The sequence below is a fragment of the Syngnathoides biaculeatus genome, chromosome 14 (genome assembly GCF_019802595.1).
Source record: "Syngnathoides biaculeatus isolate LvHL_M chromosome 14, ASM1980259v1, whole genome shotgun sequence".
Classification (NCBI taxonomy): domain Eukaryota; kingdom Metazoa; phylum Chordata; class Actinopteri; order Syngnathiformes; family Syngnathidae; genus Syngnathoides; species Syngnathoides biaculeatus.
The window spans coordinates 9,673,633-9,691,056 of NC_084653.1; the positions used below are offsets into that span (position 1 = coordinate 9,673,633).

Genomic DNA, 17,424 nt, shown 5'->3' on the forward strand with positions numbered 1-17,424 from the left:
ATAAGTGCTTGTTGTTACATACTTGACTGACTCAAAATTAGCCATTAGCTTCAAGAAACAGATGCTAGTGAAAGCTATCCCGGTGAGGATCTCAGGACTTGCGGTTAAAATCACTTACGAGTATGCTCACTGTGCACTATGTCATTCCTCTGGCAAATGGATCACCCATTATAGTAGTACAGCACGCCTAAGCGGATCACAAATGAACGAATTGGTCTTCAGTTCTTCAGTTAACTGAACGAATCACTCAGTTCAGTTAAGTCCATCCTCTTCCTGCACAGAGCTGCCTGACCCTGGCAGGTTATTGGTCATTTGCCGAAGTGAGTAACATCACTGGTGAGTCACAAATTAGTCCCACCCCTGCCTGCATGCCGGCTGCTCATTGGTCATTCACAGAGTATTCAGACGTGAGTGACAGAATGCTTCCCACGCTTGCCTCATGGCAGCGGCCAAACAAAAATAACAAATCATTTCATAACTGATTAATTTCGTTCACAAAAAAGATTTCTTCTTCTGAAGGAATCGTTCACAAACATAACACAAGAGGGGACGAGATTAGCCTGCCTGCAGTCTAGTCTTCAACAGCTTCTCTAAGCTTCAACTATTTGCGTCCTCAGTTCCCAAACATTTATTTATTTATCCATTTCCAGTACCAATTTTCCTGGTTTGGATCGCGGGGAAATTGGGCCTATCCCAGCTGACTTCGGGCAAAAGGCGGACTACAACCTGAACTGCTCGAGAGTCAGTCCCAGGGTGCATATAGACACTGTCATTGAGTGGGAACTGAATCCACCCTGCCTGCCCCAAAGTGAGGCGAGTGTACTACAATTGAATGTTATTAAAAGAAGTGATGAAGTAACAGAGTGGTAAACATGACCCCATCCCATCTTTTTTGGAATGCATTGCGACCATAAAATTCAAAGTTAAAGATTATTTTCTAAAAACAATAATTTGAACATTAAATATGTTGTCTTTGAAGTCCATTCAATTAAATATTGAGTGAACATTTTTTGCAAATCTCTGGATTCTGTTTTTATTTATTTTTAACGCAACGCCCCATCTTCATTGGAATTGGGATTTTACTTTGCCCTCAGACAGTGGAAATATAAAGTTTGTCTCCTTTTGGATCAATAACAGCTTCTGATTTTCTAGGCAGATATCCAGCAAGATTGCAGGCCAGTCAGTGGAACTTTTTATCCATTTCTTCAAAAGAACATTTAAAGTCAGAGTCCACTGATGTTGGACCACAGAGAAGGCCGAGCTCAGCATGGCTCTTCTAATTCCTCACCAAAATTGTTTTAACTTGGGTTGAGGCCTGAGCTTGTACTTAAATTCTTTCACACCAAACTCTTCCACTGATATTCCTTTTGTACTTTGGGGTACAGCTATAAGATAACAGAAAATGGTATTTGCGAAAATTTCCCACAAATATCTTTTCCCGAACGTCTCGATAAAGATCAGTAATTATGATTCATTAAGAATGGATTCACTTTTGGGTCCCAATACCTTTGTCCATATAGTGTACCAGTTCAGGAAATGTCTGGAAGTTGCTATTGTACAATCCATTAGTTTGGTCCAAATTAGAAATGAGTACAGCTAGGCGTAGCTAGAGTATGTGCAGAACTACTATCTCCACACCCACAGACAAAATTTCGCAACGTTTTACCCTTATCATTGGGCTGGAGTCCATTGCTAGGAAGGCGCTAGAAACGACATGGCCTTCGACACTCCCTCTTTCCCTTGAGACAGCCAGGAACCAGACGAGCCTGTTTATCTTTCTCTCCTCTCTGTTTTTTTTTTTTTTTTGGCATTGTGTCAGTGCATCCTAAAGCTTCCTACACATTCAGTTGCCAGGTTACAATGTATCCTACAGTGAAGTCCTCTAATAATTTAATCCATTGTACCACATTGACTGCTTGGTTTAGCTCAATTTGTGTAAAATATCACCTAATGTTGGTTAAAGTGTGCCAACTATCTATTCCTGTTTTGCTGTTAAAGAACTGAGCGATAAACAGATAAAGCAAGAAGACGCAAGTGAGGATGCTGACAACAGGAGTCCAGCGTGTGAGGCTCAAACAGGAGAAGAAAGGACATCTGTGGGGGAATCAATTGCCGGCAGCCCAACTAATGGACAGGATGGGTTATCTGGACAAAAAATGGCCATGGATGCCACCAGTCGACACCCAAACGGTATTGTATTTGGAGCAAAGCATCACATCTTTAAAATTAGTCAGACATCATTTGTTTTCTTGGAATGGGGTGGGGAGCGCTTTCTTTTACTTTGTTGTTGTTTTTCTTCCAAGACAAGAACTCAGACTTGATATTATTATCAGGGAAAAAATATCCTTGGAATCCCCCACAACCTGTTTCAACTGACGCCATTATAGCCCTGGTTGTCACAGCATAGGATTACATTTCTCCTTTCCAACTAACTGCTGATCAGATCATTTTCTATGAGAACACTGTGGTAACAGTATGTACAAAAACAAATACACAATTCCTTTGTATGCAATACATTTGAAAAATCTCATATATATATATATATATATATATATATATATATACATATATATAAAACTATAACTGCAGGTACATGGCAGATAAAACATTACATATACTTGCAAATCCACTGATCAGTAACTATACATATAAAGTGTCAAAAATCAGCCATTAAAAAGATACCGTTTTTTCAAACTATTAGAAAGGTTTTAATTTTACAACAATTATTGTGTTTATAGACTGTTGTGGTATAAAACTACACTATGGTCTTTGTAATATTTTGTCTCCCTTATATAGTTCATTTCTTATTTGCATTGACATTCAGGGTTCACAAATGAATATAATGAAGTTATTGTTTAATATTTAATGTTTATTCATTTCCAAATATGTCGACAGTAAATGTGGTAAGGTGAATTCCTGTATGTGCTTCCTAAAGGTGACCGGCCCTTCCAGTGCAACCAGTGTGGTGTCTCATTCACGCAGAAGGGAAATCTGCTGCGACACATTAAGTTGCACACAGGTGAAAAACCCTTCAAGTGCCCGTTTTGCAGCTACGCCTGCCGCCGCCGCGATGCTCTAACGGGTCATTTGCGCACTCATGCTGGTAAGACTCTTCCTTGGTTCCTTTTCCATGTAGTCCCAGAAGAACTTTTTTTTTTGCCTAGCTGAAAACACAAATATGCATGCGAGACCAGTGGTTGGTAATGTCACTTTCTAAAGAAATGTTACATGCATGCACACCAATTGCTTTTCTTCGTGGACAAACATTTTTCAAAATAATAAATCTCAACATGAGTCAATTTTTTTTGATGCACTATAACTTTTAGAAATGTTAAATCAATGCCCTTGTTTATTTATTTTATTTTATTTTATTTGAGCAAGCCTTATTACTGCAAACATTGAGGTTACCTTCAAAGATGCTTTTTAAAAATATTTTTATCGACAGTGAATTCTGTCCTACTTGAAATTGAAAAAAAAAAAAGTATTAAAGAAAACAAATGCTGTCACACAGCGGCAGTAGTGACAAAAGCCAAGCATGCGTGTTGCGTTGTCAGGTATAGATGCATTTCCCTTCCTGCAAAAGCTTTGTTGCTAGGAACCAAGGACATACTGTTCTTCATCTTACTTGACTTACCCAGGAGGAAAGTGTTAGTTAGAAAGGGAGCCCCAGTTGAATCTGTCACCTGCAACTTACTTTCCTATCAGAAAGGATGTGCTCTGCTTGTTTGCGTCTTTAAAATAAAGGTCAGTCATTTCCAGGTTCAAGGCTTACTCACACAGTTCCCTTTTTCCGTGGTGAAGAGTCACATTTGCTTCACTTGTTTTTTTTTAATAAGTGCTGTACTGTAGTGCAGTCTTTACATTACATGTAAAAACCTTGAAGTCAAATGTACTCTATTAACTTTGCCTGAAACCACAAGTCGAAAATGAATTGTCTTTTTATTAAATTGTGAAATCACTCAACACCACGATACGGATTGTGTTTGACTTTGGAGTTTCAAAGTGGAACACCAGTGTTAACTTTTTAGTAATTCCACCCAATTAAGTTCCACTTGAATCCTTTTCGTTTTACCAGACTTTTGCATAAATTTATGTTTCCAACTTAGTGGGAATAGTTTGGATATCGACAGTTTCCTCTTGTGGATGGAAAGGTCAAATGTTGTGATAGTTTTGTCCATATAGTGTGTGAAGTTAGATGTACTGTAAATGTAGTGTAAGAGGAGTGTATTCAAGTGAGTCTCAGAGAGCATTGTTGCCCATGTCCACGAATAAAAATAGCAACTGAAAGGTTAATTTTAAAGGTCTATCCAATATCTGCACGATGTCATACGGTGGTGGGTTGCTAAATATAAAATTATATTAATGCCTCATTCGCCCTCTAGGAAGTATAACAACCCACACTTGAATAATACTGAAACTTTCTGTCATTAGCTCCTGAATTTTGTATTTGTTCATAAAAAAGAAAGACTTGAGCAAAAACACCCTGCCTAATGCAACCTTAAATAAAATCGAAGGAATTTGTCTGCATTTGTCAAATTATGTACCTTTTTTAAATCCCTATCTAGCCATATAGCAATGTTATAAATGGCACAGATAATAAAAATTGCCTATTATAACATTTCACAACAACTTAAAAAAAGTCCTCTCTTTTCAATGCAGCAAAGTAGATCAAATGAATTGATTGGATTTTTGTACCAGATCATGTCATGTCGCTTAATGGAAGATTATTATTCATCCATATTTTGGATAAATAATTGCCCAATAGACAAATGAAAAAAATAAAGGCATTCTGCCTGTAACACTCACCAGACTGTTACACTACGAGCTGATGTGCCTCTGTACAGAGAACTGTTAATTTTTCCTGTGCTGTATCCAATAACAGTAAAAGAAGAGTTTTTTTCTTCCATCACACACTGATTTCACAATTCAATCACCACTCTGCATTACATATTAAATTATGCATTGGAAAGAAAGCCTGTGCCATTTGGAGCATCACTACTGATTAATGATATGAAACAAAGTGGTCCATTCACTATGTTTGAACCTCGATGACCCCTGAGGGGTATTTTTGGTGTTTGCACGAGTGGGATGCGTGATGAGTCTTTTAATGGCGCCAAATAGTGCCTATACTCTTTTTCCATGCAGCATTGAATGAATTAAACGCTAGATATCTTGTCTCCTGTATGTGTTCACTTTTAGTTGGCAAACCACACAAGTGTAACTACTGTGGGCGGAGCTACAAACAGCGTAGTTCCCTCGAAGAGCACAAAGAACGCTGCCACAGTTACCTGCAGAGCATTGGTCTGGACCCAACTCCCAGCACGGGCTCTTATGGAGGTAATTTGTACTTTTTGGACTGTAAACTTGCAAGGCTGCAATAGTGGGGCCCTCGAAACAATACAGTGTGAAGTGTAACAACACCAATATGCAGAGTAGCTGTTATTTTTATTTTTTTCCTTAAGTGGTGCCTTGATTTTCATCTGTACCACTTTATAATGTTACAGTTTGTATTAGTGTCATACTTCTAACAAAATTACAATCAACAATTATTTTGTTCTATGTATGGATTAAAAAGCAGGTCTTCTGCAAAATTACCTAAAACTGTGCTAAAGCATTTAAATTCAAACTAATGCTTCAAGGTAATTATTTATTGTTCTAATTTCCCCCAAGGTGAGGTTGCTAAAGAGCCAAGGCCTATGACTACATTTGAGCGGCCGCTCGTGATTGAAAGAATGCACAATAATGTTGGGAAAAGGAAGAGCAGCACACCACAGAAATTTGTGGGTGGGTATTTATCAACACGGACAGCAAATCGCCTGGTTTGAACAGGCTATCGGGAAGAGCCTACTCTGAATGGATGGATGGAGCACAAGTCATCAAAAACAAGATGACTGGTGTAGAACCAGAGAGCAACATGCTGAGATCTGTTCATAATATTTTTGAATCCCTCATGAAACTCATTAACGGAACCATAATGTATCATGCAGCTCTTATCATGATGGCGTATTGTTGAGTGCAGATATTTATTTATTTTACTAATTGTGTGGTTTCTCTTTTTCCATGAAACACAATTTTCGATTGTGCTTTATTTTCATTGTCTGGACTCTATTTTGGCATGCACAAGATATATACACTGAGGAGGTTAGAGCTACCTCAGGACAGAATATGAAGGAAATGGTTTTCATTTTGCGGTTATGTACGCCTGTAACTTAGCTTCTTGCAATCTTATTAAGAGGCAAACAGTTTACCGCATCCCTGTTCTGGAGAGGTTGGTCTAGTTTAGTAGATGGATGGGGCTTTCCACTCCACATAGTTTCACACATTGAACATCAAATACAACATGTAAATGACAAACTACAGTCTGACAAAAGCTAGAAAGGAAATGTGATGACTTTTGGCTTCTTTTTATCTTATTTACACCTCTTTTGTAGCTTGAAAAGTAACTCTTTGTTTCAGGCAGTATTTGAAAAATATATGTTGTGATATATGGTGATCTTTGTTGCTCTGTTTTGCATATGAGACTCAAACAATTTCACAAAAATTAAATCAAACTCTGCTCTGCCGACATATGACCAAAATGTTACAATACATTTTAGTTTTGGTTTTAGTATTTGACATTATAACAAAAAGAATAATTATTATCAAATATTTAGTGTGAAAACACACAATTTTGAAAAAAATGGTTTTCAGTTTGTTGTTGCAGTTTTTGTTTAGAAAAGAGAACCATGTGTCATCTATTGTGTAGTACTGTTCACTTTTTTGTGATGGCGATGTAAACAATTTCCTTGTTCAAGTCTTGTAAGGCACCATTCTTACGAAGATAAACCTTGCCTAGTTAAATTTAGCCCAAAAATATATATAAATCCTAGCAGTTATGCTCACAGGTTTGGTCTCGTAGAAAAAAAAAAACTTTTTTAAAGTCTGGTGTCTTTGAGCCCTGTTCTCAATCCGGGTGTTTTGTCTATTCAGCTCAAATGTAAATGTTGCCAATTGTACAGTACTGTACCTCAACAATGTGAGGCTTTAAAGAGGTTGTTAGAGCTAAGATTGTCGCAAAGTGAATTCACCAGGTTAGAAAAGCGATACTGGAAGAATCACGTGGATACATTGAAGTGGACGACATTGGAAATGTATTAGTTCATCTATTGAGAATTTGGCCAAAAAGTACTGAAGACTAAAGAAATTAACACGAGAATTCAAAAGTTTGGAAAACATAAAATTAGCTTTATCCGTAAAGGTTGTCATGCATTTTATCTTGGGTCCGTCTCAAAAAACAAAAGCAGAAAAGACCTAATTTTCCAATGAGAAGTGTATATTTTTTTTAGGTTTGCTGTGCAATCAATGGATATAACAATACCGCTATTAATACTGCTCTATTTTAAACAGGTGGAAAGATGGTGCGCTACAGTTACCCCGAAATGGGATATGAGATGGGCCTCAAGTTTGAGAAGCAGGCTGAACTGTTGTCAGCTCACATGATGGACCAATCTTTGGGTAATGCCATGACATACTTGGGATCAGACACAATTCGGCCCATTCTCCAGCACACGGGGCACCCCCTCTCCATGACTGAGGTTGTGCCCATGGTCAACCCACTCTACCATCACATTCTGCCTCTAGATCAGAGAGTTGAGCGCACAGGGAATATTGACTCAGCTCCACCTCAACGCCCATTACCCTCTGATTTCCCCAGCCACAACAACTCCAATGGGCCCACTTCTTTGACTCGGGATGGTAAGCCAACTCAGTCGAGACATGAAGAGTCACCAAGCAACAGTGGAGAAGACTCACCTGAGTCGGCTCGCAGCAGCCCTCAGGAACGACATGCTAACTCTAGTAGCAATGTCCCGTCCAGTCTCAGGTCACGCTCAAGTCCTACCGTTTATTCAGGTGATCATGTGAAAGATGTGTTACCAAGAATTGGGTCAGGAACTGGGAGTGGGGTATTGCGAGAATCTTTAGAGAGGCCCGCAGTCCAGGAAGGGGTGCGAGTGTTTGGACGAGAAGGCCGAGAGTTACGGGCCTTCCAGTGCGACCATTGCCAAGTGCTGTTCCTGGACCATGTCATGTACACCATCCACATGGGTTGCCATGGATACAGGGATCCGATGGAATGTAACATCTGTGGTCACCACAGCAAAGACCGTTATGAGTTCTCCTCCCACATCGTCCGCGGTGAACATACATTTCGGTGAAAGGATGGATTCATATTTAAAGACAAGTAAGGGGAAGACTTTATTTCTCCCGATTTAACCTTTAATGGCGCTGCAGTCTCATGTAGCACCGGTACAGACTTTACAGCTACAAAAGTGAATCTGAACAGCTGAACAACCATATGAAGGCTTTACAGCAGTGTATGCTGCTGTAAACATGACCAAATTGCTTGTATTGAAACCATTTTAAAAGCTTGCTAAAACAGACCTCAAGGATTACTTCAACCAAAACTACTTTCTTCAGCAACGCACAATGTGACCTGTGTAGTGTTTGTCACCAAGTCATTTTCTTTAGCCTCATAATTCTCACTGTGCACAAACAACGAAGGAGCATGAGGACCACACTGTAAAGAAAATATTACAAGAATACAGTTCAATAATTGTAAGAATAAATTTGGAATTAGGAGAATAAAGTTAAGCGGTTATGTTTTGGCACATCATTATCTTCAGTAAGTAATGCAAGTCACAGCGCAAACCTTTGTTCTAGAAAGAGCAACACTCACTATTTTATCGAGATTTTTTTTAACATTAATCAGTAGTGCTTTACTTACCAAATAGTAAAATAATATTACGAGACGAAGTTGCAGTGTATGGCAGGTTTCGAGAGAGAGATAGTGTTTTTTGCGTATACATTTGTGAGAATTTTGACATTCGCATTACAACACAACTTTAATTTTTTTTCCCCCAGTAATATTACGACTTAAATTTTGTAACCTAACTTTTTTTCTGGTTATTTCTTTTTCCCTTCCAATGTGGCCCTAATTGTCTTTTCTCACCAAGAACAAAAGTGTGCTGAAAATTGTAGTTTGGTCACCTAATGCTGCTCAGGGTCCATTTGGACTTGATTGCTTGTGGAAATATTGCTTCTCATTGTGTTATGCATTTACAGGTATATTCACGCTTGTGCCATCATATTTAGCTTAGCTTTGTGACAGTATTTATTTTGTTAGCGTTATTTCCAAGGTTCAATTTTCCAACATTAATATATGGTTTACATTTTAATCACAGTGAAATATTGAGGGAATGACCATTCCCTCTGCATATTTCCACCACTTAAAATCATCAAACGAAATGTAGCTCTCCCCCAGTAAATACAAAATGCAGTAATTGAATGATAATTTCATTTGCTAAAGCTGCTGAAAACAAGTGTGCTTCAGCTAGAGGTCATGAAGTGGTTGTCGAACATTCTCCTTTAGCATTTTTTAGTGTACAGCAGATTTCATGGTTCCATCAGTGACAATAAATCGTCCAGGCAGTGAATGCGAAAAGCAGCTCCAGGCCATTCGCTATATTTGACTCTTGCTGTGTTCTTTTTAAAAAATGCCAGATGTAACAAGAAACATGACTTTCAAAAATACCAACTTTGATCTTGTCAGTGTCCAAAGGTTTGGGGGATTATTCAGATATTTATTTGAAAATGTAAGATGAGCCTTTGGGTTCTTTTTGTTCAGCAGGGGTTTTCGCTCTGGAAGTCTGTCATGAAATCTGTTTCTTCCCAGTCACTTCCTTATTGTTGAGTCATGAACACTGACCTTAATCAGGCAAGGCACACCTGCAGTTCTCGAGACGTTGTCCTGGGTTTCAATGTGATCTCCTGGATGTCTCATCGGTGTTCTTGAGGTACTTTTGGTAGGTCGGCGACTTCTTAGGATTGGAAACCTTTTACCTTTTAGTGTTTTGTCCATTTGTGGACAGTTGCTCTCATTGTGATGTGTTGGAGCCCTAAAGCTTTAGCTTTAGAAATGTCTTTGAAGCCCTTTACAGAATTCGGAAAGTGTCACTTATGATATGTTGCCAAACTGTTGTTGAAGTTCTTTGCATCGTACAATTTTGTTACAGCTTTTTGAGATATCTTGGCAAGCTTCACTTTATCAGACAGGCTCTATTTAAGGGATTGATGTAACATTTCTGGTAGTAACCATGCTTGGGTATGGTCAGCGAAATTGACCCCAGTTGTCACAAAAATGAGACAGTTAACAATTACAAACATTAGACCATTAACAGTTTCACCTATGTCGAACTACTTTGTAGGTTTGGATAGCTCCCCCTCCCGTGAAACATTAAATTATCATTTTAAAACTGCATTTTGTGTTGACCTCAGTTTTGTATGTATTATGTTTAGATATGTTTGATGCTCAAAAACAAAGCAGGTGAAATCTACATAAAAATATGAATTTGGCAACAGGGCAAATATCTTTGTCAGCACTGTGCATGAAAATTCTAAAGAGGGGGTCTTTGGATTTTTGTTTTAATTTTTGATTATGTGAAAGACAATCAAAACTTGATGAATAACCAAGGCATAAACAAGAATTTTAGTGACCAAGGTTATTGGGACAACCTTCAGTCACCCTTGTAATGCAACTCGGAATTACTGTAGGCAATATGTTGTCACTTTGCGGTGCAATCCAATTCAGTATACGTATGTGGGAAATCTGTGGGGATAAAATTATTCCGGGCATTCCGGTTTCTACCCATATCCTAAAGACATGCATTAATTAGTGACACTAAATTGCCCTTAGGTGTGATTGTGAGTGCAAATGGGCGTTCGTCTCTATGTACCCTGGCATTGGCTAGCAACCACTTTAGGGTGTAACCTGACTCCTGCTTGAAGATTGCAGGGAATGGCTCCAGCGCTCCCGTGACCCTTGTGAGGATAAGGTGCTCAGAAAATGGATGTATGGATGGATAGATGGATAAAATTACATTAAGTAATGTGCATGTAGAGGATTAAACTAAATATTGGTTATGTAACATACTAAACAGTTCATGAGTCACACAAAAACATCGTCTAAGATTTAATGAAATGCCCACATTCACTCTATTTGTAAATATAATGTATGCCGTTATAGTATTTCATTACATTGCATGAAAACAAATATCGCTTTATTTTGAACTTAAATTGTAGAACTCATTAAAACATTGAAATCAGACTACATTGTTACATGTACAACCCTTTCATGTGATTAAAATTGTTGAACTAATTTACCTTATATAAAATTTAGGAGGAAGGGGATAAATTGTTTGTTTACCACATTTTAATCATCTGCAAGCATTTTTTTCAACACCCTTTCCTATCTGACCTCTTTCACAAGCTTTTCATTGACTTCACAGCGAAAGGATGCCTATTACAAATCTAGTCAAGCTTTTTTGAAAGCTTGTTCTCAAAGTAATCAGTTGGCTGTAGTTTTTCATATGAAGATATCTTTTTTCATGTTAATATTTGAGTGTTGAGAGTTTACTTTTTAGTTATTGGGTGGGGCTTAAGCAATGTAAATAGTTGTTTGTATGTTGCACCCTATTTGTATAATCTTTCAAAGATAATCTTCTCGCCCAACTGTGCTGGAATATATTACATACAAAATGCCTTCAACTGTGCCTTGAACATCTTAAATTCTATTGAAAATATGAACAAAGTAATTATTTACATTCATCAGGCATTCATCATTTTGTTTCAGGTGTTACTGACCTTATCTTAGTGACTGCTAATCTTTTGATATCACCAATTACATTGCATAAACTAATTGTTCATTTCAATCTGCTCCAACAATGATTGGTCATGAGTACAAAATGCAGATACAAAGTTACATCTAAACGATTCTTACTGTGAAGCAAAGAAGGATTTTTAACCTCTGAGAGGCCTCATTGCAGCAGATGAAAGGAAGTGAAGAAAGTGTTTTCTATACCTGACCTTGCACTTCACTCATTAATTTGCAACAAGGCACCATAATTTTCAAGTCCGAGAGTAAAAACTGTTGATAAAACAAAATGTAAAGTTTTTAAGGCTTATGTGGGAATGACATGGTGTTGGTGATGAATAATTTCTTTGTGAAAGCACGTTTTGTGTTGGAAGCAGAACGTACCGGTAATCACAGAGATCAACTCAGCAACTAAATTAACCTCAACTTTTCTGATAATTTAATATATTGATCAAAAGGCAGCTATTGCTCTTTTTTCCATCTTTTTTTTCCTCTGGTGCTAAGCAACCATACAACATGCTGTGTGCAAACAATGGCACAGAAATTCGTTTACATCTTCTACTTGTGTACCTGTGAAATGTACTTTTCTGTTAACTAACTGGCAAAAATAATGCATATACATATATGTATATACACATATATTTATATAAAGTAAACTTAATAAGTGTCGGTAAAATGCTTACTTTAATTAGAAATTGGGATTAATCTGGTGTTGCACACACAGACACACACACATTACATATTGTGTGTCTCTGTGTGTATGTAAAGAGAGAGAGAGAGAGAGAAAGAGAATTTATGACATATTTTACATGGTAGTTACATTTTGTAATAGAGGAGCTCAGGTTTTTGCATAGCTTGTGTATGTTTATGTCTCAATATAATGGCTTTATTGATCAAACAATAGACACAAATTATGCTTCTACTGTAATCTCTTGTCTTTGAAACATGAAAAGGTGGATTTCAGCAGATTTCCTATAAAATGAAGGCACATCTGTGAAGAATGTGGATATTTTTAAATGATGGGATTTGATGGGATGAAAAAAAAATGGCTGTCTTACCTTTTTAGTCAGAGTATAAGGTCAGATATATTGTTACAATAAAATTTCTTTCAAATACTAAACTGTGTCCTACTAATTCATTTTAACATTTTAATAAGAAGTGAATAGCAATTAAAAAAACAAGAAGAATAAACGGTATGCCACAAATTGTTGCAACTTGTAATGTTTTATTTTTCAATATTTCACATGTGTTTTGTTGCATTTACATTACAGAATATTGACAGTTACCTGGGCAAGGCTGAAGAACTCCCGTGATCCTTGTGAGGATAAGCAGTTTGGAAAATTGATGGATGGACAGGAATCCTGTCAAATAAATTCCATGTGTTTATTCATATGCACAAATAAAAATCCACACCCAAATGGAAGGTTTTGCCAAAGATGATCACATTGAACTGCCCTTTTATGTAGTTAGAGACTTAAATATTAGCATTCAAAACATATTACATCACATACATTAACTCTATAAGTTCATTCCCTTAAATGATTTGATTAAATGTACTAATGGGCTCAAATGTATTATATAGTTAGTCATACTGTCTCATTTTGTACATCTACCTTCTCTGAGCCACACGTATGGTGTGAATACACAAATGAGATCTAATTTAAGAAGCTTTGCGAGGGCCTTAAAATACTACACACACAAAAGTAGTCACAAGGACTGGATTTAGACGTTCGGTAATCATTTGTGATAGACATGGCTCAGACAAATTTACAATCACTAAATGTATTCATCCAAAGTTTTGATAAATGACATGTTCCAGTTGAAAATATTTATCGCTGATATAGTACATAACCTTTGTTTAGCTCTCGTCACACTTGGGTTTGTCATTCTCCCACATCTAAATGTCACAGTAGTTCACTCGCTGACCACACTCGCACATGCATGCAGAGGGTAAATGCTGAAAAACTCCCACAATGTTTGGTAGCAGAGGTGGGAGGTGTGAAGTCTAAACAGACCCCCATCCTGAGTCTCTTATCTTCCTCTTCATCACTTTAGTGGCCTACACTTGTTTTTTTTTTTTCATAGAGCCAAATTGATCTCTATTTGACTCCAACTGCCATAATTCAGATGGTCTTCATTTTTACACTGATAATGACCCAGAACTCAATTTTATACTAACACTCACCATGATGAGAAAAAAAAAATCCCTTGAAAATGAGAGCAAAGAAATAAATGATGTTTTAAAAAATTAGTTGATTGTCTTTCGTCAACTCAAGTTTGGAGTTGACAAAAAAAAAGAGGTAAACTTTACAAAAATATTTAAATAAAATGGGGGAGTGAGATACTTTAAATGTACGGTGGTTTAAATAAACGTCTTTGGCTGTTGGTTGAAGTCATCAATCAGTTATCCTTCCGTCCATCCATTTTCTGAGCCGCTTATCCTCACAAGGGTCGCGGGAGCGCTGGAGCCTATCCAAGCTAACATCGGCCAGGAGGCGGGGTACACCCTGAACTGGTTGCCAGCCAATCGCATGAAGACAGACAACAGCCGCACTCACAATTACACCTAGGGGCAATTTAAAGTGTCCAATTAATATTGCATGTTTTGGGGATGTGGGAGCGAACCATAGTACCCAGAGAAAACCCACGCTTGCACGGGGAGAACATTCGAACTAAACACAGACGGAGTTAATATTTGAACCTCAGTTTTTAGAAGTGTGAGGCTAATGCTCTAACCAATTCTTCCACCGTGCCGCCGCTATCACTTATTAAACAAATTAAATATCTTCTATAAAACGTCTTCAAATGTACAGGTACTGCGATCAATTTTTGAACATTAGCTTGACTGCAAAGTAGCAATAGACGACAGTGTACATTTTCTCCAAATTGACCTTTTGAGATGAACTGCTGCAGTCCTCCTGTTCACATAAATCTTGCTTCGTTAGATAGCAGCCTTTCTGAGTCTTTTAGCCTCATATTGGCTCACTTCCGTGGTCAGATATTTTTTCTTAGTGGCTACAGAAGGAAAAAACGAGTTGTAGAGCCAGGCTTCAACCTTTAACCTTTTGTGATGAACTAGAACAAAGCTTGTGAACTAGAGCACGCTGACCTTTTGGATGCATAGACATATAAATTGATTCAAAATTTTAACATCCTGTTTCTTTTTACTTCGACTTCTTTGCTGTCTTGCATTCCATAACAATCATCCATGTGCTGTATATGAATAAATTCAAGTCATAAGACATTTGTGTGGCAAAATCTGTCTACATTATCGACATTCACAATCATTCGATGAACCAACACTGTACTGTAACATGTTGAATAACATGCACCAGGCCGCAGTTAATTGCATAAACCAGCAAACCAAACACTTTAGAATACAGTACATGTTGATATACAAGTGGTGTGACTTGTTTTGATGGTTTTAAATTACAGAACATGGAACAGTTCCTGCTGTCTTTTTTTTTTCCAGCTAAGTGAGAATCCTTAGCAAGCTTGTGCAATCGTAAGGTGACGAGGCCTATTCCTGTTTTTCCTGCCAGGTCGTGGTGGATGCTGGCCCTGCCCTTAAAACTTCACACACACCAGTGAAGACACGCACACCTACACAAACACACAAAGTCCACTTGTTTTAGAATATGTTGGACTGTAGAAACCTGGAATGACACAACATTTTGCTGGTAAAAAGTACTATGCGTATTATTGTATTATTTTGTTCACAAGCCAAAATGTAATTCGTTTTGGTGCTACAAGAGCATGGACACATTCCATATGGGTACATGGCTATGGGTAAAGTTTTGTCTGACTGAAAAAAAAATTTAAAATAAATAGAGAACACCGAAATCAAATTTCATAACATGGTCTCAGACACTAAGATTATGCAACTGAAACTTCAAATCCGTGGATCGATCACAACCGAAGAGCACATAGCCAGTCACGACATGACTCAAGGTAAATTTTGAAGGAACCAATTCTTGGACTTCGGGGAATAAGAATTGGTAGGCCAAATTTTCTTTCTGTCTACAGCTGGGTGGCAATTAGGTTTATTTTAGCACCCTTTCAACACAAAGGTTTTTGTGGTCGGCGTTCTCAAATGTGCACTGTGGGGAGGAAGGAGGACTGTGGGGGAACTTCCACTTTCCTTCCTCTGCTTAGCCGCGTTCTGCACTTGTGTATGTGTGTGTGTGTGTGAGTGAGTGCGTGCGTGTGCGTGCGTGTGTGTGTGTGTGTGTGTGTGTGTGTGTGTGTGTGTGTGTGTGTGTACGTATGTGTGGTGAAGAACCCGAGCAGTGAACCGACGGCATTTAAAAGCTGCAACAAATGTATGTCTGGTGTGCTTACCCATTAAGTGGGATAATGCCAACTATGCACTGGGGAGAAAGCAAGCCGAAGTTTGGGCGACAGCCATAAAAAGCCCATCACTACACACCCTTCCGATGCACTTTGGGAAATGCGAACGAGAGAGTGACACAGAGGAGAGAAACACAATTGTGAAACTGCTGCTTCAGAACAATTCTCACACACAAAATAAGGAATGTTAGTAAAAGGAGAGACGGTGAGATTTTGAGGAACAAGAAAAAACATTCAAATTGCCGACAAACAAAAGCTGGTTAACCACCAAGCAATAGTACTTCAGTTCAGTAGTGTGCAGTTTGGTTGTGTTTACGTCGTCTAAAATACGTAATGTAACTGACACATACGGAATTTTTTTTTTTTTTGGAGGGGGCTGGGTGTGGTATCAAACCTTGTGGTACAATATCTAAATTATTGATTGTTTGAAAGACAACTTTCCCTGATATGTAACAACCTAAATGTAATATTATATAAGAAGGAAAACATGGCAAGAAACCGGATTAAAGAGGATTATAATTTTAGAAGGCTATTCATATTAGATTGGTTTGTTATGTCATATTGATTGTTAGTAAATTATGATAACATAAATAATGTGAATAAAGTGGTATTTCAGTGTATTTTACAATCATCATATCACACTTTGGGATTAGTTTCCATTCTAAACTAGAGTGGTAACCTTGACATGAGTTTAATTCGTTTTGTACAGGCAAAGCACCTTTCCCTCTTGAAATGAATGGAAATGCCATTAATCCATCCCCCCCCCCACCCCCACAAAAATGAAGTCACATTTTAGTAAGAAGAAAAATAGCACCCCATGAATACAGTAATGACACAATTAAATCAAATCGAAACGATCAAACCATTTCTGCCACATTCTTCCTTCAGTTCAATGGACTACTGCTTCTGTTGTATGTGTCTTGGCCACATGGGGGCTGTGTAACACAAGTACACAGATATACATGAACCTCGTCAAAATCTCCTCATCACTCCATAGCAAAATGTATTTTTTTGCAGAGAATAAAGAAAACATGCCTGTCAGTATTGTTACATTATTGGTCTACATATGTTGCTCCAGCTTTTGTGGTCAAATATCAATTGCTTCATGGTGTAAACAGCATTATAACACTGCAACATCAATGTCTTTGGAGTTTTGTATTGTTTGTGAGCAAGTGGATGGACTCATCTAAAGCAAAACTATGTGGCCGTTTGAAGTACACAATATGTAATTCTCTTTGTTCTTTGTTAGTTTGACAGTAAACTTCAACCAGAGTGGTGTCTCTTTTAAAGCAAACATTGTTCACCTGCCATCAAAATGTTGTGAAGTGAACTTAAAGTTTACTGCTAAAATACAGTGCTCATGTCTCAAATGTTTGCTCACATGT

The 17,424-nt window shown here is 37.8% G+C and overlaps 1 protein-coding gene across 2 annotated transcripts in view; it reads left to right on the plus strand.

Annotated features, from left to right (window-relative positions):
* The window catches only part of ikzf2 (IKAROS family zinc finger 2), a 28,034-nt gene extending 17,754 nt beyond the window's left edge, over positions 1–10,280 (plus strand). For both annotated transcript variants that reach the window (XM_061842409.1, XM_061842410.1), the window contains 5 exons: positions 1,999–2,190; positions 2,936–3,103; positions 5,200–5,337; positions 5,671–5,784; positions 7,387–10,280. In XM_061842409.1, the coding sequence (XP_061698393.1) occupies positions 1,999–2,190; positions 2,936–3,103; positions 5,200–5,337; positions 5,671–5,784; positions 7,387–8,195 (1,421 nt within the window). In that variant the 3' untranslated portion in view covers positions 8,196–10,280. The remainder of the gene's footprint in view (positions 1–1,998; positions 2,191–2,935; positions 3,104–5,199; positions 5,338–5,670; positions 5,785–7,386) is intronic.
* Positions 10,281–17,424: the final 7,144 nt, after the last annotated feature.